Source organism: Exophiala oligosperma (assembly GCF_000835515.1).
Source record: "Exophiala oligosperma strain CBS 72588 unplaced genomic scaffold supercont1.12, whole genome shotgun sequence".
NCBI lineage: Eukaryota > Fungi > Ascomycota > Eurotiomycetes > Chaetothyriales > Herpotrichiellaceae > Exophiala > Exophiala oligosperma.
Window position 1 is genome coordinate 189,485 of NW_015622829.1, and position 21,422 is coordinate 210,906.

The window sequence follows — 21,422 nt, forward strand, 5'->3', positions numbered from 1 at the left end:
TGTCATGTCAATTCAAGCCATCCAACACGTTAGGCTTAGGCCTAGGAACATCCAGACCTTCATTGACATTCTCTGGTGTCCGAGTCCACAGACCGCCTTGTGACTGGCCCCGGGCTCCAGATACGTTGGAAACCCTGGACGCACAAGTTCCCAATCCGTATCCACCTGCTAGCAAGCATCAGTGAACTTTGCCTGCATCCTCCACCGCTTCGAGCTGTTGTCCAGCATAGTCCCTGTCTGAAGCACACGCTTCCACTTTCTTTTCAATTGTCGATGACCATCTACCGGTGACCTGCATCTCGTGTTTTTTCTTCTCGTGTGTCCATCTGACCAGCAGCAAGTCTCGCTTTCCTATTTGTCTCTTTTTTTCGTCCCCTCCTTTCGGCCGCATGTTTGTCTTATACGTCTCATACATTCGTTTCCTCCTTCAGTCGGCTTCCAAATACCTCTGAACAGATACCGGCATCTTCCCAGTCATGCTGGTCTGATTGAGAGGTTGCCAGCTACCGTACAAAAAGACTGACTTCGCCCTCTGTGTCTCGGAATAGACACCGCTCCAAGTCAGTAGCCTTCAAAGGTGCTGTCAACCGGACGTCAACTTTTCTCACCCACACCACCACACGGTGAAACTGTCCTCCTGGGTCGCTGTCTCTTCGGCGCACGGCCGCCACATGCCACACCATCGGAATATATCTCTTCAGCATTGACCACCTGGCTGATCTTCCCGTCTCAACTTCTTTCCGACTTTCGATACCGGGCAAGACTTTATTAGTCCCGAGCAACTCGATGCTGCTCGGATTCCTTTCACGGCATCCCTCTTCATGACGTCTCTCCTAGACAATACTGGTTTACCACTTTGGGTATATATCGTCCTCATTGTTGTCGGCTCGACCCTCCTGGTGTTGGTCTGCGCACTCTCTTTACGATGGTGTCTAAGGCGAGGGCTGTCCCGAAGGGGGGACCTCGATAATCTCACAGGTGCCACTCGCCGAGTTACTTTACGCAGAGGACGAGTGGTACCTACCTCGCAACATCTCTCCCTGACAGGCTCCAAATTTGGCATGCGACAATTTGGACTACTTGGCGATAATGAGTCGACTATGACCGGGAGGAGAAGTCCGTTTGAATGGTGGAATACGGTCATGGCAGAGAGATCGCATTCCCGGCTGGACCAGATGTCACAGGTAGAAACGAGCTCTGTGCTATCGTCAAGACCTGTGTCAAGATCTACAAGACGCGACATGCGGCCCGTTACACCAATCCAAACTCCAGAGAAGAGCAAAGAAGCGACAACGCGAAGCTGGGAGATCACTCCGCCTTCGGCATCACCAAGTCCGTCCCCCTCGAGTCGAAGGACGACAGTCAACTTCTCGAGGTCTTTTTCTACGCACAATATGCCTGTTTCGCCATTGACACAGCGATCACAGCATACCCTTTCACGGATCTCTGAGAGATCTCCGCATCAATCCATGATCAGCACGAACTCACCAGATCTGTTCACTCATTCTCCCTATCAAGCCGCGATAAATCCCGTCGACAGTACACCTATTCCAAGTCTTGCTCAGTCTGGCGCTGAAGCACCTCGAAGACCGTCATATCTTCCGTTGGCAACTCCAAAACCTATCTTTTCAACCTCTCAGACGCCGTCCACTTTCCGTTCCAGCCCGTTGTCAACACCACCGCTGGCGCAGGACGCCGACTCATTCAGTGCCTCGGTGGGTTACTCTCAACCAACATACCAATCCGCGTACTCGATAGCACCTCGACCACGCACTGCAGACGCAACAATCTCCAGAAAGAACGGGATAGAGAATCTTCGACAGTCAAACATCCCTGTTCCGGATATCCCAGCACCAAAGTCTGTGGTCTACCCGACGCCCACGTCTATGACCCGGTCCATGTATCAACATTCCAGCAAGTCTCAACCTGATCTCACCAAGCGTACGTCGATGACACGTGGGTCAAAGCGGAGTAGTGGCGCGACGATGTTACCCCCAACACCGAAGTCCGGATCGACGCACGGTCCCAGCGGGATTCTATACGAACCTCAGGTGCCAGACTACTGGTCGTCGTCAAGGCTCGATGTCCAGGATCTATCCTCGACATTGAGATACGACCGCGGAGATCGCATTTCGGGACAGTACGACGACCCGGTGGTTGATGGCCGCGAGAGGGAGAACGTGCTGGGCATTGTCACCGTCCCGGGAAAACATGACACTCGAGTATTGAGGAAAAAGTCTCTGAAGCGGATGACTAGAACTTCCTCAGTGGCTGTGTGATTTTTCTTTGTTCTCCTCAATACCATTCCATGATTCATCGCAAAAACCAACACCTATTTTCTTTGGAGCGACAAAGAGAGTCAAAAGAGTGCAGCGCATTCTCTCTCCATCCCAACGACTTATAACGACACACACAAAAGACTGAACATTTTTGGGAAGAAAGAAAGCGATTGCTGCAATAACAAAATCAATCTGCAATTGATTATATACCCCATATCCGTACATGTACACGGCCGGCATCCTCCTCGTTTTTGTGTGGGACTTGCGACTGGCCTTTTTCATTTTTCTGTCTGCCTTACTTCTTTTATCGAGTTTTTTGTTGTTGTTAGTTTCCATATTGTCTGGTATTCTTGGGGTTGCGAATGCCGTTTTTCTCTCTCTCGATAATGAAAGAGAGAGCGCTTTTGGACCAGGATGTGGCTGTCTGAGGAGGAGGGTTCGAAGTTTATTTTTTTTCTCTATCTTAAATGCTCGGCGATATCTCAAGGCAGTTATCATCTGAACGAGCGAGTGTGGAAATGAAACGCGGGCTTCCAGACCCGAGAGAATGCTATACATCACGGGCTTTTATACCTAGGGTAGTTCTTCATGTAAATGAGTTAGGTTGCCCCTACTGTACCGTTGGTGGTCACGGGCATACTCGTGAATTCATGAAGGTATCATCTATACCTGTCAAGGCGAATCCATATACTCATCGAGATTCTTCAAGTCTTTTTGTTTTAGAAGCCTAATGCGTGAACGAACGACGTACGAGGTATATTATCTTTGATATTGGTACCTTTTTTTGGCAATGGTCAAGATTCTGATCTGGTATAAATTACCTACTCACTCAAAAATGTTACCTAGATAACAAGAACAACGCCATCGCTATGCTGCCACGGCCATCCATCATCTCCTCGAAGGGTCCCCTTTTCCCTTATAACTCGTGTGCTGCTGCTACATCTATAACATATAACATATAAACCCCCCCTTTTTTTAGGCGGTGTCGTGGGGTTGCCCTCATACGCAAATGTGTCGCTGCTTTTCTTTCAACTCGTCGTCGGCAATTCTCTGTGCCTCCTTTCTGGTTTACTCGACGCTGGCGATTCTCTGTACAACCATCGCCGTAGCCGCACCACCACCGTTGCAAATGGCAGCGACACCGTACTCGCCCGGTTTCAATTGATGCAACAACGTGGTCAAGATTCTGGAACCGGAGCTGCCAAGTGCGTGGCCCAACGAGATGGCACCGCCGAGCAAGTTGACTTGAGCGTTTTCGAGACCGAGAATCTGTCATTGATGGCTTGTTAGTTCATCTCATTCCATCTTTTCAAGTTCGTTCTTTTCCCCACCGGGGTGTACTTACCTTTTCATTGGCCTTGATGACGGCCGCAAAGGCCTCGTTAAACTCCCAAATGGCAATGTCCTCCTTCTTCAAGCCGGCTCGTTCCAACGCAATGGGGACGGCTTTGGCAGGTGCGACGGGGAAATCGACGGGGTCGATGGCGGCGTCTGCGCTGCTGACGATCCTCGCGAGAACCCTGCTGTCCTTGCCGTACTGCAGGGCGATTTCTCTGTTGCCGAGGACCAGAGCGCTTGCACCGTCGTTGAAGGTGCTGCTGTTGGCGGCGGTGACGCTACCGCCCTCCTTGACGAACGCAGGCTTCAAGGTCGCGACCTTGTCCTTCTTGAGATTGTTGTAGCCCTCGTCCTCCTTGACGATGGTCTCGCCCTTTTTGCTCTTGACCGTGACGGGGGCGATCTCCTCGTCGAACTTGCCAGCCTTCCACGCGGCCTGCGCCCGCTCGAAACTGCGAATGGCGTACTCGTCCTGCGCCTCCCGGCTGACGTTGAACTTCTTGGCCGTGTTCTCGGCGCAGTTGCCCATGTGGAACTGGTTGTACACGTCCCAGAGGCCGTCCTCGATCAGGCCGTCCTTCATGCCCACGTGGCCGAAGGGCGGCTGCTGGGCCGCGCGGTTGAAGTAGTACGGCACCCTCGACATGCTCTCCATGCCCCCTGCGACCTGGGCCTCGGCGAGACCGAGCTGGATGTTTTGCGCGGCCAGGGCCACGGCTTTCAAGCCACTCGCGCACACCTTGTTGACGGTCACGGCTTCGGTGGTGGTGCTCAGACCGGCGAACAGGGCGGCCTGACGCGCGGGCGCCTGGCCGACTCCCGCGGACAGCACGTTGCCCATGTACACGTCGGTGATCTTGGAGGCGGGGACGCGGGACTTCTCGATGGCCGACTTGATGGCGACAGCGCCAAGTTGAGGGGCCGTCATGGACATGAAGGAGCCATTGAACTTGGCCGTGGGCGTGCGCGAGGCCGAGATGATGTAGGCCTCGCCGACTTCCTTGCGTGCGGCGGACGACGAAGAGAAGTGTGACCGCATCTGGGAGAGGCGTGCAGCCGAGGTACTGGCAGAGGCGGAGCGGGACGCCGCCCGCACAGCTGTCGATGGTAACGAAGACATGTTGTCGTCGACTGGGGAGGGAGAAGAGGAGGAGGCGGAGGAGGAGGTGGAAATGTTGGTGGGATTTGAGGAAGCCAGCTTGACGACAAGAGGAAGAAGAGGAGGAGGTAGTCGGGGTTATTATAATGTCCTGGGTATACTTTGTATTGATTGGTCCGAGGCGGCGCGTGGGCACATGCGAATGAACTGGTCAAGGGGATTGTTCGGTTACAAGCGGGGAACGACGCGGAATTTGAAAGGACGGAGAATGATTGATTTGCTCTACTCTTGCGTGAGGCGTGGGATGTTCTTCCTAGAGATACCTTCGGATGCGAAAAGAACAATCGTCCTCTATTATATAAACGCCTTCAGGCACTCCCCCTACATTGTCCGTCCGAGTGGCCGAGTGGGAGCCGTAAGGGAGAACTCCAGACTCTCAAAATGTAGCACGGAATCGGAGGAAAATCGACCTTCATCCTCGGCTCCAGCTTTGAAGGTCGGAGAAGATACGGCCTGATGCGGACTAACCACATACAGTTAGGAAACTCTCGTCTCCTACTCCGTACCCGGCTAACCATTCACGGTCAGTCAGCATTAAAAGCAGCGACTTCTCTTCCGGCGCAGCCTGCGGCGAACTGGAATTGTGAAATCATTTCACTCTGTACATGTCCATCGCGTGAGGTTCAAACAATCCCCAGTTCCTTGGTCCAACACCAACTTGCCTCCTCAGTCTACGTCGAACAATCATCCTTCTACAGAAACACACATACAACAAAACCTCCCCATACCCAGCAGAATGTCAACCTCAGCACGTCGTCGTTTGATGAGAGACTTCAAGGTGAGTCAAGTCTCTCATTCTTTCTCTTCCCCGATAACAGCCCGCCTGCCCGCCCGCAACCCACCCACTCCCACTCCCGGATCCGACACCCAAATCTCTACCTCCCGGAACCGAATCTCATCACATTGACATGGTTCAACTGACCTTTTCTTTCTATAGCGCATGCAAACAGATCCTCCAGCCGGAGTCTCGGCGTCTCCCATAGCGGACAATGTGATGACATGGTAAGTGTCCCCCCCCCCCGGGGGTCCCAATCAATCGCATTTGGCCCTTCCGCCTTCGACAAACCACGAAGGAGACAAAGGATTACGAGGGTTATTAACAACAAATGCTCTCCCTTCTACAGGAACGCAGTCATAATCGGACCGGCCGACACGCCCTTTGAAGATGGCACATTCCGCCTGGTCATGCAGTTTGAAGAGGCGTACCCGAACAAACCACCGGGGGTGAAATTCGTGTCTCAAATGTTCCATCCCAACGTCTACGGTACGGGCGAGTTGTGTCTCGATATCCTCCAGAACCGATGGTCACCCACGTACGATGTCGCGGCCATCTTGACGAGTATCCAGTCTCTTCTGAACGACCCGAACACGTCCTCCCCCGCGAACGTCGAGGCGAGTAATATGTACAAGGACAATCGGAGGGAATACATCAAGAGAGTGCGTGAGACGGTGGAGAAGAGTTGGGAGGATTGAGAAGACACAATAACACACTCGCTGCTGCTGCTGCTGGTGGAGAGCAGAGTGACTGTTATTCTTGTTTCAGCTTATGATCACCTGACATGATCTCTATCGATGATGAACGAGCATTTTTCAAATTATAAAGCGGTTGCATGGTATTGCGCGGGGAATGGGCAAGGCGTTGGGTTAGAAATGCGTGCTTGCCTTTTGTCTTTTCAGAGGGGTGTTTCCTTTTCTTTCCTCAAAGGTCATCCTGGCAGGGTCGAGTCTTCAGGGTTGATGGTCGAACGTCAGGGTTGCTGGAATCTGCGTGCGAGTATACTCTAATGGAACGTTCACAACTCACATTCAAATTCCGATTTCCTTTGAAAAGCAAGTGACAGTTTCTCAGGCCAAGTTGATGTATTGGTCTGTCTGTGGAATCTGAAGCTGGTCTGGCTGGGAAGGAGCCCAAACCTGGCCTGTCAGGTTTGTTCGGTCTGATGATTCTTTGCCTCATACGATTCACCACCGCGAGTGCTAGAGAGGTGCAAAGACATGGAGCACTGTGCCTATCAGCACCTGGGAACGCTTACTGAAGCCGAAGCAGACGACACGTGACACAGGAGGAGCAAATCAATCCTAACCACGTGACGGAACAAAACGCCCTCCCAACATCATTTATGTCAATTCCGGAGTTTGAAAGGGGGCTGGTGGTCCTCGTATTCCCAACTCACCGAACTGAAACATGCAGCCTCAGGACAACGCCACCTGGTATCCTACACCTGTAAAAAGTCTCCACGATGGCCGTGTTTGAAATGTGGGGGACCCGAGTCCAATTCGTTTCGCCGTGGCTGAAAGTCGCGCACAGTGGTACAGCTTCCAACATGGATTATGGACATGTTAAGAACAAGTTGTTGTACCGAGTCTGTTGTCCATGCAAAGTACTGAATATGGAAGTAGACGAGCGCTTAGATATTTAGCCCGTCGCTCAGCCGCTTTGTGTGTCTTCAACATGCTTGCCATTTCCTTCACCGCCCTCCTCCTTCCTTACTATCTCAGTGTTCCGGTAACGGTCTTTGGCCGAAGAGTCAATATTACCGCACCCAGTTGACACGACATTTTCTGCACTTGCTCAGTCTTTGCCTCTTCTTTCGGGGTTTCGAGCATTATACCAAGAATCAGCACAATGGCCCATGATATCGAGGTCGAGATTGAGAGGTTCATCGATGCAGCGCGCCATTACCAACAGTGTCTCGATTTAGCGACTCAGAACCAGCAGGATAACAACACGGAAGAAGTGTTGGTGTCCAACCTCCAAGGAAGTCGTCGGATTCTGCTTGAAAACATTGCCAGGTGGAAGAACCTCGTCTCTACCCCGACCGAACATTGGGAACAGACCACGATCAACGTAAGCGATACATCGCATAACTGGAATAGTGCCCGCGGTGCTATTTATAAGACGCGGTAAATACTGACACCGTGTTCCCAAAAGTTCTGTGCAGAATCCTCCCTTAGGTGGCTGCTGGAATTCAATATTCCTGCTCTGGTCCCAGAGGATGATCAGACAACTATCACGTACACGGACCTGGCGGCTGTCGCTGGAGTGCCGGAGCAGGAACTCTGTCGGATCTTGCGATTTGCCATGACTCAAGGCCTCTTCGACGAGCCGACCCCTAATCGTGTCGCACATACGCCGTATTCCCTTGCTTTCTCGCGAAACGAGGATTACCGCCAGGTCGTCCTGCTCCAGACGGGCTTCTTTGCACCGATGATGAAGTCTTTGTATGAGGCTGTCAAGTCGTCAGAAGCTGCCAAGGGACGGTCCGCTTTCAACCTTGCAATGGAGACCGACGACCCTTTCTACGCCTACGTCTCGAAGCACCCGGAGCTGACGAAACGATTTGGCGCCAGCATGAGATTTGTGTCGAGCGCCGAGGACACGAGTCCACAATTCCTCTCCGATGGCTTCGACTGGGCCAGGCTGGGAAAGGCACATGTTGTTGACGTGAGTATCTTAGAATTTGAGCCTATCAGTGCATGTGTGATGGTATGTACGAACCGTGTGCTAACGACAGAATGGGCTGTGAATAGGTCGGTGGCTCGATGGGTCATGTCAGCGCGTCCCTTGCAAAGACATTTCCACTGTTGCACTTTACGGTACAAGATCTGCCTGCCATGGTCGCCAGAGCCAAAGCGTCGCCATCGGCGTCGCTGTCACAGCTAGAGTTTGTCGAGCATGACTTTTTCCAGCCACAACCCGAGGCGTCTCGACAAGCCGACGTCTTCTTGCTCAGGTTGGTCTTGAACAACTGGCCGACCTCAAAGTGTCGGGAGATACTGTCGCAAATCGCGGCCGCCATGAAACCAAGTGCCAAGGTGGTCATCAACAATTTCCTCCTGCACGATCGAGGTACTCTGGGGAAACGTACCGAAGCACTAGAGCGTGCGAGAGACTTGTTCCAGATGGCCGCGATGAATGGAATGGAGAGAGACGTCCAAGAATGGCACGAGTTGATCGACGGCGTTGACGGACTGGATATTGAGAAGGTGGTGCCGCAGGTTGGTGGTAAGCAAGTGTTGGTTGTCGCACGCAAGAGTGCCCAGTAGGTCGGTACTGTTAGACTGAGAATGAGCCAACAATGCCATCGACAATGTTTAGCATATGATTTTCGGGAGCTAAATAGTTGTAATTGTATTCGAGGGATGTCACTTCCGGGCCTACCTAATATGAGTAACTCTGTGTGGTACCTGTACTACTGTATCAGATCATTAGACCGGTCTCGTCCCGAAATCGCTCATGGGTCCGCACTCAAGCCACAGGCGGAGGATTGATGGATTGATTAACTGACCTGATAAACATCAACGGCGAGCTACGACATCTTCAACCTCCTTTTCTCGAGCTTCTCACACACTGTTCAGGAGCTGGCTTTCCTTCAGATTTCGGGCCGTTCCACCCGATACCGGACCGGTTTAGGAACATCAACCCTACGGAGGTTGTCCATCTTACCTCCTTCCTTTATCTCCGGGATCTTGCATAGCATCCTCGTGGAACCCAGAGAAGGTCCTTTTCTTTTGAACTATAAGAAAGCTTTTTTGCTCCTAGTGGTGCTGATAAAAGGCTTGGTTTTTTTTTCCACTTTTTGTTTGATTCTCGACAAGAGCCTGAATACTCGAGAATCAAGAATGACGTCTGAAGCTTGCTGCAGGATCCCTGCCATTGTTGCAAAAGGTTACCAACCTCGAGGAGTCTATCAAACCATCGCTGGTCTGAATACGTGTGAGTATTTTTGTTTGATGTTCCTCCTCCGTCCCCCCCTCTCTCGTTGACAAATGGTTGCTCACTGTAAAAATAGACGTCACCGGGTCTACCGCAGAAGCAAAATCAGGTATCGTAGACATTTTCGACATTTTCGGTTTCAGTACGCAGACCCTCCTAGGTGCCGACGTCCTCGCTGCCCGGACGAATTCCGTCGTCTTGGTCCCTGACTTCTTCGACGGCGAGGCCGTCAGTCATGACTGGCTACCGGCCGACACTGAAGAAAAGAAAGCCTGGTTGTCGAGATTCATGAGTGAAAAGGCTGCATTCCCTCGAAATGTGGATTTGTTGTTGAGGGTGACGAAAGAGTCTAAGACCACGTTCGCCAACGTGAACTCTTGGGCGACGTTTGGACTATGTTGGGGTGGGAAAGTGAGTCTCATCGACCTACGCGTTACTTGACGGTGCAAACCCCCGGAAAATAAGAAGGTATTACTCTGACGAGGTTGATTACGTTCTAGGTGGCGGTGCTGGCGTCGGGACCAGAATCTCCCTTTGTGGCATCTGGACAAGCTCATCCTGGGTAAGTTTCGAGAATCTTGACGTGCCGAAGTCTCGATTCTTTCTACCTTTGCCTCTGTTCCCTCCGACATTTCGACCATGATCGCTCACCATCTACGACAGACGTATGGACAAGGCGGATGCGGAAAAGTTGACGATCCCGCACATTGTACTTGCATCCAAAGACGAGCCAGCCGACACTGTCACTGCGTATACGGAAATCATCAAGACAAATGGCGTAGGTGGCGTGGTCGAGACGTACCATACCATGTGGCACGGGTGGATGGGTGCTCGCGCGGACCTGGAAACAAAAGAAAGTCGCGAGGAATACTCTCGCGGGTAAGTGGAACGTCGTGTCCCCGGCGCTTGAGACGGCGGGACAGAATCCAAAATCCGGGCCAAGCTAACATGTATGTGTGTGTGTGGCTAGATACGAGCAAGCAGCCGAATTTTTCAAAAAGTACCTTTGACAAGTCATAGGGGGGTAGACAGGAGGTGTAGTGGCAGAACGAACGAATGACATTTCGTGTTGGAATCTTGGGAGAATGTACAGAGTAACTACCATATACAATATCACTTTTGGCTTTGAAGCCTGAGTCAACTTGTCGCGCCGAACAGGTTCTGTTGAGTTGATCGTTGTTATACATGTAGTGCTTGGGTTCCCCCTTTTGGCCAATGGTTCAATAAACTCTCCCATATCTTTAGATGGCCAGATTCAAGGAAGTGCCGAGTATCCATCGTCGTCGAATACAAACATGTCGCTCAAATCGACGCCTGGGGTGAATTGGAAGAGATCAAAGTCATATCCCGTCGGGTCTGACAGAGGATCTAGTACTCCTGCGCTGATGTACTCCCCACCAACAGCATCCGAGGCTCCGCCGCCGGGAGCAGTTGTCGCCAATGCGTCGGCTCCAGCTTGGTTGCTTTCGAGCGCTGCCGCCGACTCTGCACTTTCCGCACGACTAACATTCCGAAAACTCATCAGACAGTCGTACACCAAACTCGCGCCCACTCGCGACTTGACTCGAAGTCGCAGGTCGCGCTGCCGCATGTTTGGGTTCTTTTCTGCCGCGCTCCAGTACCGACGCAGCATGTCCGACGTGCGCGCTGCCTGGTCCTTCGGGGTTTGGTGACTCGACAGCTGGGACAAGGAGAATGCCGCTGCGTTGAGGAGAATGCGGCCTCTCTCGTAGTCGAGCCCTACACTGAACGTCGAATGGAGAACTCTGATGATTACCAGGCCGGCGGTGGAGATGTGCCGAGCGAGTATCGAAGGTGCGTACGGCAGGTGTTGGATTCCGTCCACTTGCGACAAAACAGTATTGATGAGGTCCGTAGCAGTGTTGTACGCGCGAAGGATACCGGAACTTCGCATTTCACTGGGGGTGTTGTACAGCATGAATAAACACTGAAGTCTCAATTGAGAAACCTCGAGCTGCAGTCGATTTGCAAATGACAGGCGACTCCAGAGCTGCCGCGAAATGGAAACAAGGCTTTGCTCTGCCCTGTGTATCAGACCCCACCCGACCTCCTCGTCAGGATTACCGCACGGCTCTTCGGCGGCTTCGTGCCAGGACCTCAGTGCTTCGTTGGTGGCTTTCTGTATGATGAGACTGTGGTGGAGCTCGATCGGTATGCCTTCTGCATTCGAACAGGCTTTCCGCATACTAAAATCGTCAAAGCACGAGATTGCTTCGCCGCCGATCTCTGTAGATAGACTTGTTGTGCGGTCAGCATCACCGGGGCTGGGTTTGGTCTCTAACTCACCTTTGGCACACTGCCACAGATGCGAACCAAGTACGACTTCGTTCAGCTATGTCGTGGCCGGTGAAACTTATTGAGTGTTTCGAATATTCGGCTTCACATCCCGGCCGGTTCAAACCCATCATCTGGGCCGAAGTTACGGCGAGACGGGCAAGGACCAATGATTTGTCTGTCCACAAGTGCATATCTGGCAGCGTCCAGGACGCCAGCAAGAGCAAGGCTTGCACACTTGGCAGGGTGAAGAGGCTTCCTCCAATAGTTGCCCAAAGCAGTCTTGAGAGTTCTGGAGTCAGACCGTTCAGGAAATCGTCGCCGATACGCCTGCTCGATACTGCAATTATTACCCAGAAGAGGAGCTGGGAATGGTCGTGACATTTTGGGCTTGTTCGATTCGGGTCCAATATGGGAAGAAAGGCATGGTACTTCTCGAAGAAGCTGGTACCACGTCAACACCTTTCACATGCACACACAGCAACGAAACACACTTACATGGCAAATAGAGTTTGCGCTCTCTCCTGGGTAATTGTTACACTCCCAAGGGTATATACGACTCCTTGGCCAACTGACGGGATGGAGGTAGGTCGAAAGGGTGACGCATCAGAGAGGTTCTCGTTGCGAGGAGTGGGCCGCGAGGCCCCTTCTTCTCCAAGCCCGTCCAGGGCTGATTGAGATGTGTCTGGATGATTCGGTCGTGAAGGAGTGCTGTGGCTAGGAATATGCTGCTCGATTACTCCTTGTAAGCTGGAAACGCGTTGTTGGAGTTCTTCCACTCGATCCTGCTTGTTGGTGCGTTTGTATGATGGCTCGATCGAGCACGTAAGTCCCAGTCTTTGGCAGCGCGCACAAGGAACCCTGTCAAGTGCGCATCGTATCTTGGCTTGCCGGCAATTACGACACGCCACTCGAGTCCTTCTCTCACGGGAAGGATCTGTAGATGAACGATTTGGCGGCATCCTCCCCTCAAGTCCTGTTTATGAGAATGGCCGTCTCAAATCTAGGTTCAGGGTTCCGCAGCATGAAGAACAGCAGTTGAGTAGAGAGTAAGTAGCAGTGGCATGGCCGATTGAAGATTAATGGCTGCTGGAAGGCAGGAGTTTGTAGGTCATGGAACAATTACCTCGCTTCAGAAAGGGTCGGGCCTAGCCTTTTTAGGGCTAAAACCGGAGCCAGACCGGCACCGGGGGCATTTAGTCACGCAATTGAGATCTTGGATTACTGCCAAGGCCGGTCTAGACATCATCGACTTCAGATTGTTCTTCACGAATTTCTTGATTTACGCGAGACATGATGCTACAGAGACACACATGTCAACATCACACTGCTATGTAACTCTGGCAGGCAGTCCCATGAACCATGACCGATCTATCTTCGTGATTGAGTCAGTGTTATTTACCGCAAGCACTCTCGCCTAGCCTTTGCATAAGCAGCCGCTTCCCGTCCAGCAATACGACCGAAGACCGCTCCTTTGGTCAAGCCAGCTCCCCCAGGATAGTTGTGATAGAAAACACCACCGGCAATTTCACCGGTGCAATACAGCCCAGGCATTAATCTCCCTTCGTTGTTCACCACCCGCCCTCGTGTATCGGAGGCGATGCCGCCGTAGGTGAAGGTGATGCCACAGGTGACGCCGTACGCAACGAAAGGTGGGCTGCTCAGCGGCAAGGCCCAGTTTGACTTGGGTACCGCCAGTGATGATGAAGACGAAGTCGAGAGACCATCCAAGTGCTGGGCATCGAATGTCTCCACGTTTGCAGGGCATGCAGCGTTGAACTCATTTACAGTTTGCTCTAGACTCGCGGGAGAAATGCTCAACTTCTTCGCGAGCTCTGCAATAGTGTCGGCATGGATGGCATCTCCGGTGACGTACCGTGGCTGCAGTAGATGTACCGTCTTTTGGTCGAAGATCTGGTACCCTATCGACCGAGGTTGGTCTCCGATCACCTTGCCAGTCTTCGCATACGTCATTGAAAACTCATCCTCCCCTTCATCGAAGAACCGCTTTCCGTTCACGTTGACGGTGATTCCGTAGGTGTAGGAGTACCTCGGAATGACCGGCGTCTTGGTAATGTCGCCTACCAGAGGGGCGTTGATGTCCTGTGGAGATGCATGTGCTGCGCCCCAATGGCCGACCGGTCGCGCACCAGCTTCTATCGCACGCCGAAGCATCGTACCAGTATTGTGCCTGGTCCCGCGGACTGGAACAAGGTCCCAGCCTTCTCCCAGGTATTGTCGCTTCATGGCAGGGTTCGCCGAAAACCCGCCTGAGGCCAGAATGACCGAACCGTGGACGTCGCTGTACCCATCAGTTTCCCTGACCCTGATTCCGTGAACGGTGTCGCCAGCGACCAAGAGGACATGCACAGGAGCATTGTACCTGACGACAATGTCGGTCTTTTCAACAGCATCGAACAGGTTCTGAATCAACCCCACACCGTCCTTGTATGCTTTAACGGTACCTCCGGGCAAGAGGTCAACGGCACCGTTGAGTTTCTCCGAATAATACTTGCGGACAGTCGTCTCCCACATGACTCCTTTCGACTTCATCCACTCGATGGCAGCCCAGCTCTCGTTGACCAGAACCTCTGACAAGCCTGGGTCATTCCTTCCGTGGGATGTCGAGGCGAGGTCGTCGTGGTAGAGCTCCTTGGTGTACGGCGCCATGGAGCAGCGTTTGGCCTCGTCTAGGGCTTGTGGGGTCAGGACGGTCTTGACCTGATCTATCCCATTGTGAACTGCCCTAAAGACGGCTCCCGAGTAACGACTGTTTCCACCGCGTTCCTCCTTGCTTGCTGCCTCCAGCAGGATCACACGAGCGCCAGCCTCGTGCGCTGAAAGTGCTGCGCATAGGCCCGCATTACCACCTCCCACAACGACGACGTCGAAAGTCGAGTGTGAAGGTGCCGGCATGGCTTCTGTCGTGATTGTTTATGTGGTATTACAAGAGGGAGGCACAGAAAAGTCCTTGGCTTAGAACCTGTCTAATCGACCTAGCTAGCTTATAATTTGGCTGCTATACTCTATACAGGCTCAGGAACGAGAGAAGATATATATATATATACATATCTTTTGCCTAGCGAAAGTCGAGTAGTGGAGCAATATACAATCTCACCACTTGTGTGATACTCCCAAATGACCTATGGATGCACTGGGGTCGTGGAGGTACTCTGTGGAGATACGCTGAAGGCTTTCGTCAGTCCCGGGTTGGGATATCCCCGGGCCGCAGACGGCATCTTGGTGTCATCATTAGCCATTCCGGGCCGTAAGCGGCTCAGAAGACAACCACTTCCTTGGATGAGTTGCCGTACTTGGCGAGTGTCTACACAAGATCGACGCCTATGGCTTTCCCAGCCCATTAGACAAATAGTGAGGAGTCGAGACTTTGCATGGCAACCAATAAGCGAAGCGGTCCAATCGAAGAACATCCTCGCCTCCATTCTCACGGGCCGCACGCAGGTTTCTCGAGGAGCATAGGTGATAGCGATACCCTAGCTCCTCTCGGCCACAAAGGTATACAGGGGTTTGCGGGGGCTCGGTTCCTGGGGTGGGTGTACGGACCTATATTACTCGACTATAGCTCTTCAACAAGACCCTTCAGTCTTCCTTCCATCGGAATCTCCAGTAGCAGCAAAGCTTTATTCGAGAGTCTACACAAAGACCCTCAATACCCAGTGTCAACATGTCTTCTGGGCAAAAAGCCGACCCAGCAACCGTCGAACAAGCCGAACACATAGGGGCTTCTTCGTTGTTGTTCGACACTCCAGAGGAAGTGGCTGCGCAAAAGTCCATGTTGAGGAAGCTAGACCTCATCCTTCTGCCACTCGTGTCTCTCTCCTACCTGATGGCATATATTGTGAGTCATGTTTATACATTTGTTTGCCCCTTGACCAGACACTGATTAAGCCCCAGGATCGGAACAACATTGGATATGCAAGACTTATGGGCTTGCAGAAAGACCTCAAACTCTCGGGTTCTCAGTTTTACAACTCGGTGATGGTTTTTTGTAAGAGCTTGTCAAAACCCCCGAATGGTAATCCCACAGAGACTGACCTGGAACCTAAGATGCTGGCTACATTGCTCTGATCTTCCCGGCGAACTTCCTGCTGAGGAAGCTAGGGCCGAAGATCCAGCTTGGGTTAGCCGTAATCACTTTCGGGGTCTTTGTCACTTGCTACTGCACATCTCGCGGCTATGCGGACCTAATTGGGCTTCGATTCGCCGTGGGTGGTGCAGAGGCCTTGCTGCAGTCGGCGCCCTTGTACCTGGTCATCTGGTACGGTCGGCACGAACTTGGCAGAAGAATTGGTAAGATCAGAAACTGGCATGAGAAGAAGAAAGCCCTGCTAACCACAAAAAAAAAATATGTAGCATTCTTCTACTCGGCGACAACAATCTCCGGTGTCTTCAGTGGCCTCATCGCATATGGTATACAAACGACCATGGAAGGCGTTGGGGGGAGAACCTCCTGGCAATGGCTGTTCCTGATTGAGGGCGTCATAGCCATCGCGCTTGGCTGTGTCAACGCCGTCGCCCTTCCCAATCTGCCCGAAAAGATCAAGACGTCCAAGATCTTCACCCCGACGGAGCTCCTCGTCGCACGCAAGAGAAGCAGCGAACACAACGTGGAGAACCCCAAGTTCCGCACCGACCAGGTCCTGGCCAGTCTAAAGGATCCCAAAACGTGGCTGTTGGCTTTACTTGCTGCCTGCAACTCGACCATACTGGCCTCCACGGGCGCCTTCCTGCCGACGATCGTCAAGGAATTCGGATTCACCGCGGTGCGGGCCCAGCTCTTCACGGTGATCCCGTACGCGGTGGCATTCGTCTCGATGATCGCCATTGGATACTTTTCTGATCGCATGCGCGTCAAGGCCTACTTCATCATCGGGTCGCTCACGTCGTGCCTGATCGGGCTAGTCATCTTGATCAGCACCACCGGTAAGACGGCAGGGATTTTCGCCGCCTGTCTGCTGGTGGGGGGCGCGTACCCTGCCTCTGTGCTGCAGATCGCCTGGATACAAATCACCTTTTGCGGCAACACCAAGCGCGCCACGTCTTGGGGCGTCGCCATGATCTTTGGCCAGGGCCTGAGCATGTCCGGCGCGCAAATCTATAAGGACCCGCCTCGCTTCTTCATGGGACACGGCGTGCTGATCGGCTACGTGACCATGGGTCTGGTCTGTACGGTCCTGGCCAGGGCTCTGATGGTCCGCGACAATCGCAACAGGGACGCAATTGTCCAGGACTATCAAACGAGAGGAGAACGTCATCCGGACTTGGACAAGGATTTCGAGGAAACTTGCGACAAGCACATCAGCTTCAGGTACATTGTCTAAAAATGAGGGGAGAAACTCGGAACATTCGGTGGTAAAGGAAAGGAGAGGGGGAGGGGAGGGAATGGAGGAGTCTGACAGGAGTAGCAACTTTGGTAGAACTATCGTCATCTTTGGGAAGAATGTGACGTTGATGCTAGTTCGGGACTATTAAGAAAAGTTCAATATATGGATTAGATTAGTGTGCAACACTTTCACTGGAAGTATATATATCATATATATTGTTACTTTGGATTCGCTGCATTACTAGCTATCATGCGATCAAAGTCCATCAACTCCTTCATTCCACAAGCGTCAAACACTTTGTGGGGGGACCACTGCCCACCACCATATTGTTCGCAGTCGCCCGTCTCTTTCAACGTCTTCAGGGCCTGAGATACGGCCACAAAGGTCGGCATCAGACACGCGCCGGCATACACGATAATCTTGACCCCCAACGCCTTGGCTTCGTCTACCGTCACCTTGTAAGCGCTGGACCCTTGGACCATGCCGTACATGACCGGTGCTTTTCCTTTGAACCTTTCACAGACCGCCACCAATTCTTCTCGTTTGGTGATTGCTTCGAGGAAGGCGACGTCGGCACCGGCGTCGACCGCGGCTTCTAGTCTTGTCAGGGACTCCTCCAGGCCCAGCGACTGTAGGGCGTCCGTCCGGGCGATGATGACGATGTCCGACCCCATCCGTTTCTTCGTCTCGACCGCGGCGCGTATCCGCGTCAGGTACTCCTCCTTGGACACGAGCTGCTTGCCCTCGAGGTGCCCGCATTTCTTGTTGACGACCTGGTCCTCGAGGTGGAATCCCGCGACGCCGGCCGATATGTACGCGGCCGTCGTCCTCGCGACGCTGAGGGTGCCACCGTAACCCGTGTCCGCGTCCGCGATGAGGGGCACCGACCGGTCGATGTTGGCAATCATCTCGGCATTCTGTCTCATCTCTGTCATGGTGGCGAGGCCGAGGTCAGCCATGCCCAGCGTGGACATGCTGGTCCCCGCCCCGGTCATGTAGAGGGTTTGGAAGCCGGCGTTCAGGGCAAGGCGGGCGGTGATGCCGTCGTAAACGCCAGGACCGACGACGATCTGCGAAGGATCGTTCAAGAGGGCCCAAAGGCGCGTGGATGCTTGGACTGTCATTGTGGTGAGAAATCTGGATCAACGGGAGAGGTGTCGGTGAGATTGAGAACTTTCTCTTTCGCCTCTTGGAGAGCCGTTGAACAAGGTCTAGACGTCCCTTGACTGATATATTGTTGTCCTACTCTGTAAGTCCAACGTGTTAGACCCTGAAATCGGACCGGATCCACTGAAGGACAATCAAATGTAGTTGGACCAGATTGTCAAGCCCCTCAACTTGGGGACTTGCCGCACACGGCCCGACGTGTTTATATGCGTGCATTCTCCTATGCCGCTCCGCTACCGGCGAACTGAGGTCATCGAGTAGCCATTTGAGACAGCTGGCGAGACCTTCACAGGCCTGTTGGCAGGTTATATGAGATTGGGGTCGTGGTGATCACTCGTGCTCAAAAGAGATCAAATATTTCAAAAGGAAAACAAGAGTACGGTTTCACCCACTACTCAGTGGTTCCAAAGAATTATCAATCCAAAGGCATGTCGTCTGTTACTGCGAAAGCGATCGTCGTCCCTATCGCGTTGCCAGATAGGCCTCTGACATCGTCGGAGTCAAGATGCATCGAACTGGTAAAAGGATTCTCTCCAGAAATCCAACTACAGGCACAACGAGACATCAACGCGCCGCAGCATGCAAGTCTTGTCTCGTTGCTACAAAAATTGGCAGTTACGCTGGAGCAAGCCGGCGTCGGTCATCTCTCCGAGGCACTCTACGAGACCGTCGGCAGGTGTACCACTCCTGGTGACTTTGGCGGGTATGGTCTCGACACCGCAACTCCGCTTACACCTTCGCAAGAAGACGACGTCGTGTTCTTGTGCTCGGCGTTCATCGAGGCCGTAAAGAGTGCGGAACGAGCGCGGTCCAAACCTCAGCCGCTGCGACACAGACCGAAAGGCAGGCGGCCCATGACCATGGCTGAGAAGGTGTTTGCGGCACACGAAGTCTCCCAGCGTGGGTACGTGAAGCCGGGGGACGTCATCCAGGTCGATGTCGACTGGATTTTGGCATCAGAACTCTCGTGGCAGGTAAGGAAAAGCGACAAGCTCTTCTCTGATTGTGTGGTCTCTCTCTCACACCATGCCAACAGGGCATAGAGAGTGTCTACTCTTCCGTCGGAAGACCGGGCATTTTCCGCAACGACCGCTTCTGGCTGGCCGGCGACCATCGTGTAGAGCCGGACCTGTACGATCAACCCAAGGTCAAAAAACTGATCCAGTTGAGCGAGCGAGCTCAAAAAGATTTCAAAATGACCGACTTTCAAGGATTCAATGCACGTATACCGACCAGTCTAATTTTTGGGAACCAAGCAACTGCCTACCTACCTTCACCGAAGCGAAGACCACTGACTGACCTCTGATGCTCCTGTCGGAGTAAAAATAGTACACCATTCTCCATACCGAATTCGTCCGGGAAAGAGCACAGCCAGGCATGCTTTGTATTGGAGCCGACTCGCATTCCTGTTCGGCAGGCGCCGTCAGCTGTTTGTCTATTGGCATGGGTTCCACGGATGTTTGCATACCGCTCTTGACGGGTCAAACGTGGTTCACCGTGCCCAAGACGGTCAACATTCGCTTCACCGGCAAGCCTCCCAGGGGAATCGGTGGCAAGGACACGATCCTCTACATCCTTAAAGAGTTCAAGCGGAACACGATCGCGGCGGATCGGGTCGTCGAGTTTACTGGGCCCGGGATCAAATATCTCTCTTGTGATGCTCGTTTCGCGATTGCCAACATGTGCACAGTAATGATCTTTTTTCCCCTTTGGCTTACTGGTATTGTGCAAGCTAATCGTTACGCAGGAATTTGGAGCCATTACGGGAATTTTTGACTCTGACGAGCGGACGGTAGAATTTATCGAGCGGCGAAGAGTGAAAAAGCATCGAAGCAGTGCTACTTACTATAGAGCCGATGAGGACGCCGAATACGAAGCCTCTTACGAGATCGACCTCTCCAAGGTCGAGTCTTTGGTCGCCGTCTATCCCGCACCCGATGACGTGGTGCCCGTCAGTGAAGTGGCGGGTACTCGCCTTGACGGTACCTTTATCGGAGCTTGCACGACCGCCGAGGAGGACTTGATCATCGCGGCGTTTGTGCTCCAGGCCGGTCTGGACAAGGGGATGGTACCGGTGGACTCGGGCCGGCGGATCGTGGTGCCGGGCTCCAAGCCCATCCGACACAAACTAGAGAAGCTGGGACTCTTGGATGCATACGCTCGAGCCGGGTTCAAGGTTCGCGTCCCCGGCTGCAGCATGTGTGTTGGACAGGGGATCGACCAGGCTGGGCCAGGTGAGGTGTGGCTGACATCCCAAAACCGGAACTTTAAGAATCGCATGGGTCCAGGTAAGGACCATTGGTTTGTTTTGTTTTTGATCTTTTCAAGACAGACCTGCTGACATGGATGATTGATGGCAAGGCTCAATCGCGAATCTCAGCTCTGCCGCGACCGTGGCGGCATCGTCGTTTGGGATGAAAATCACCGACCCCAGGCCACTTTTGGACGCCATTGACATGACTGAGCTGCAACGGTGTTTGGGGTATCTACCTTTTCCGAGTGAAAGGGTACCTTCGAAGGCGGTGGAAACCGTGTATGCCGAACCGTACGGGATATCGAATTCGGGGGCCCCATCATCTGGGACATCCGGGACAGATGAGGTTACCATTCCGTCTCCCGCCGTCTCAGGAGAGTCCCCGCCCATCGCCATCACCACCACCACCGCCCCCAAGATCATCCAGGGAAAGCCTTTGGTACTGGGAGATTTCATTGACACCGATGCAGTATGAACCCCCCCCACAAATCTTCTCCATTCCCTCTGTGACGTGCTCCGCTAACACAATGGCTCCCTGTTCTAGATCATTCCGTCCACCTTCCTCGCCGGCAACGGCACCGACGAAGGTCTCGGCGCGCATTGCATGGAATATTTCATGCCAGACTTTCGGTCCCGCGTACGGTCTGGGCAGAACATCGTCGTTGCCGGCGAAGGCTTTGGGTGTGGCTCGTCTCGTGACGTTGCCGTCAACGCCCTGCGAGGTGCCGGCGTCAAGTGCGTCATCGCAAAGTCCTTTGCGTTCATTTACGCCCGGAACCAACCCAACATCGGACTCTTGGGGTTTGTCATCACAGACGACAGATTTCACGAGCTGGTGACGAGCAACGAAGAGGCCGAGATGACGGTC

The 21,422-nt window shown here is 53.0% G+C and overlaps 8 protein-coding genes across 8 annotated transcripts; 5 read left to right on the forward strand and 3 right to left on the reverse strand.

The window, feature by feature from the left end:
* The first annotated feature begins 291 nt into the window (after positions 1-291).
* PV06_10214 (uncharacterized protein) lies at positions 292-2,896 on the forward strand. Its single transcript, XM_016411743.1, has one exon. The coding sequence runs from the start codon at positions 822-824 to the stop codon at positions 2,277-2,279; it is 1,458 nt and encodes a 485-aa protein (XP_016257784.1). The 5' UTR covers positions 292-821; the 3' UTR covers positions 2,280-2,896.
* A 171-nt stretch (positions 2,897-3,067) lies between these two features.
* On the reverse strand, positions 3,068-4,811 carry PV06_10215 (uncharacterized protein). The gene is made up of 2 exons (XM_016411744.1): positions 3,625-4,811; positions 3,068-3,548 (listed from the first exon to the last, which is right to left on the reverse strand). The coding sequence occupies exons 1-2, from the start codon at positions 4,735-4,737 to the stop codon at positions 3,348-3,350; spliced, it is 1,314 nt and encodes a 437-aa protein (XP_016257785.1). The 5' UTR covers positions 4,738-4,811; the 3' UTR covers positions 3,068-3,347.
* Positions 4,812-5,512: 701 nt separating this feature from the next.
* Positions 5,513-6,249, forward strand: PV06_10216 (ubiquitin-conjugating enzyme E2 2; the record flags this gene model as incomplete). The annotated part of the gene is made up of 3 exons (XM_016411745.1): positions 5,513-5,554; positions 5,714-5,778; positions 5,901-6,249. The coding sequence occupies 3 exons, from the start codon at positions 5,513-5,515 to the stop codon at positions 6,247-6,249; spliced, it is 456 nt and encodes a 151-aa protein (XP_016257786.1).
* A 1,609-nt stretch (positions 6,250-7,858) lies between these two features.
* PV06_10217 (uncharacterized protein) lies at positions 7,859-8,823 on the forward strand (the record flags this gene model as incomplete). Its single annotated transcript, XM_016411746.1, has 2 exons — positions 7,859-8,221; positions 8,308-8,823. The coding sequence occupies 2 exons, from the start codon at positions 7,859-7,861 to the stop codon at positions 8,821-8,823; spliced, it is 879 nt and encodes a 292-aa protein (XP_016257787.1).
* Positions 8,824-9,328: 505 nt separating this feature from the next.
* PV06_10218 (uncharacterized protein) lies at positions 9,329-10,376 on the forward strand (the record flags this gene model as incomplete). The annotated part of the gene is made up of 4 exons (XM_016411747.1): positions 9,329-9,493; positions 9,570-9,904; positions 9,994-10,055; positions 10,157-10,376. The coding sequence occupies exons 1-4, from the start codon at positions 9,400-9,402 to the stop codon at positions 10,374-10,376; spliced, it is 711 nt and encodes a 236-aa protein (XP_016257788.1). The 5' UTR covers positions 9,329-9,399.
* A 151-nt stretch (positions 10,377-10,527) lies between these two features.
* Positions 10,528-12,866, reverse strand: PV06_10219 (uncharacterized protein). Its single transcript, XM_016411748.1, has 3 exons — positions 12,287-12,866; positions 11,801-12,232; positions 10,528-11,751 (listed from the first exon to the last, which is right to left on the reverse strand). Exons 1-3 carry the CDS (start codon positions 12,748-12,750, stop codon positions 10,749-10,751), a joined length of 1,899 nt encoding a protein of 632 aa, XP_016257789.1. The 5' UTR covers positions 12,751-12,866; the 3' UTR covers positions 10,528-10,748.
* A 2,607-nt stretch (positions 12,867-15,473) lies between these two features.
* On the forward strand, positions 15,474-17,130 carry PV06_10220 (uncharacterized protein; the record flags this gene model as incomplete). The annotated part of the gene is made up of 4 exons (XM_016411749.1): positions 15,474-15,647; positions 15,704-15,797; positions 15,857-16,099; positions 16,163-17,130. The coding sequence occupies 4 exons, from the start codon at positions 15,474-15,476 to the stop codon at positions 17,128-17,130; spliced, it is 1,479 nt and encodes a 492-aa protein (XP_016257790.1).
* A 221-nt stretch (positions 17,131-17,351) lies between these two features.
* PV06_10221 (uncharacterized protein) lies at positions 17,352-18,257 on the reverse strand (the record flags this gene model as incomplete). The annotated part of the gene is made up of 1 exon (XM_016411750.1): positions 17,352-18,257. One exon carries the CDS (start codon positions 18,255-18,257, stop codon positions 17,352-17,354), a length of 906 nt encoding a protein of 301 aa, XP_016257791.1.
* Positions 18,258-21,422: the final 3,165 nt, after the last annotated feature.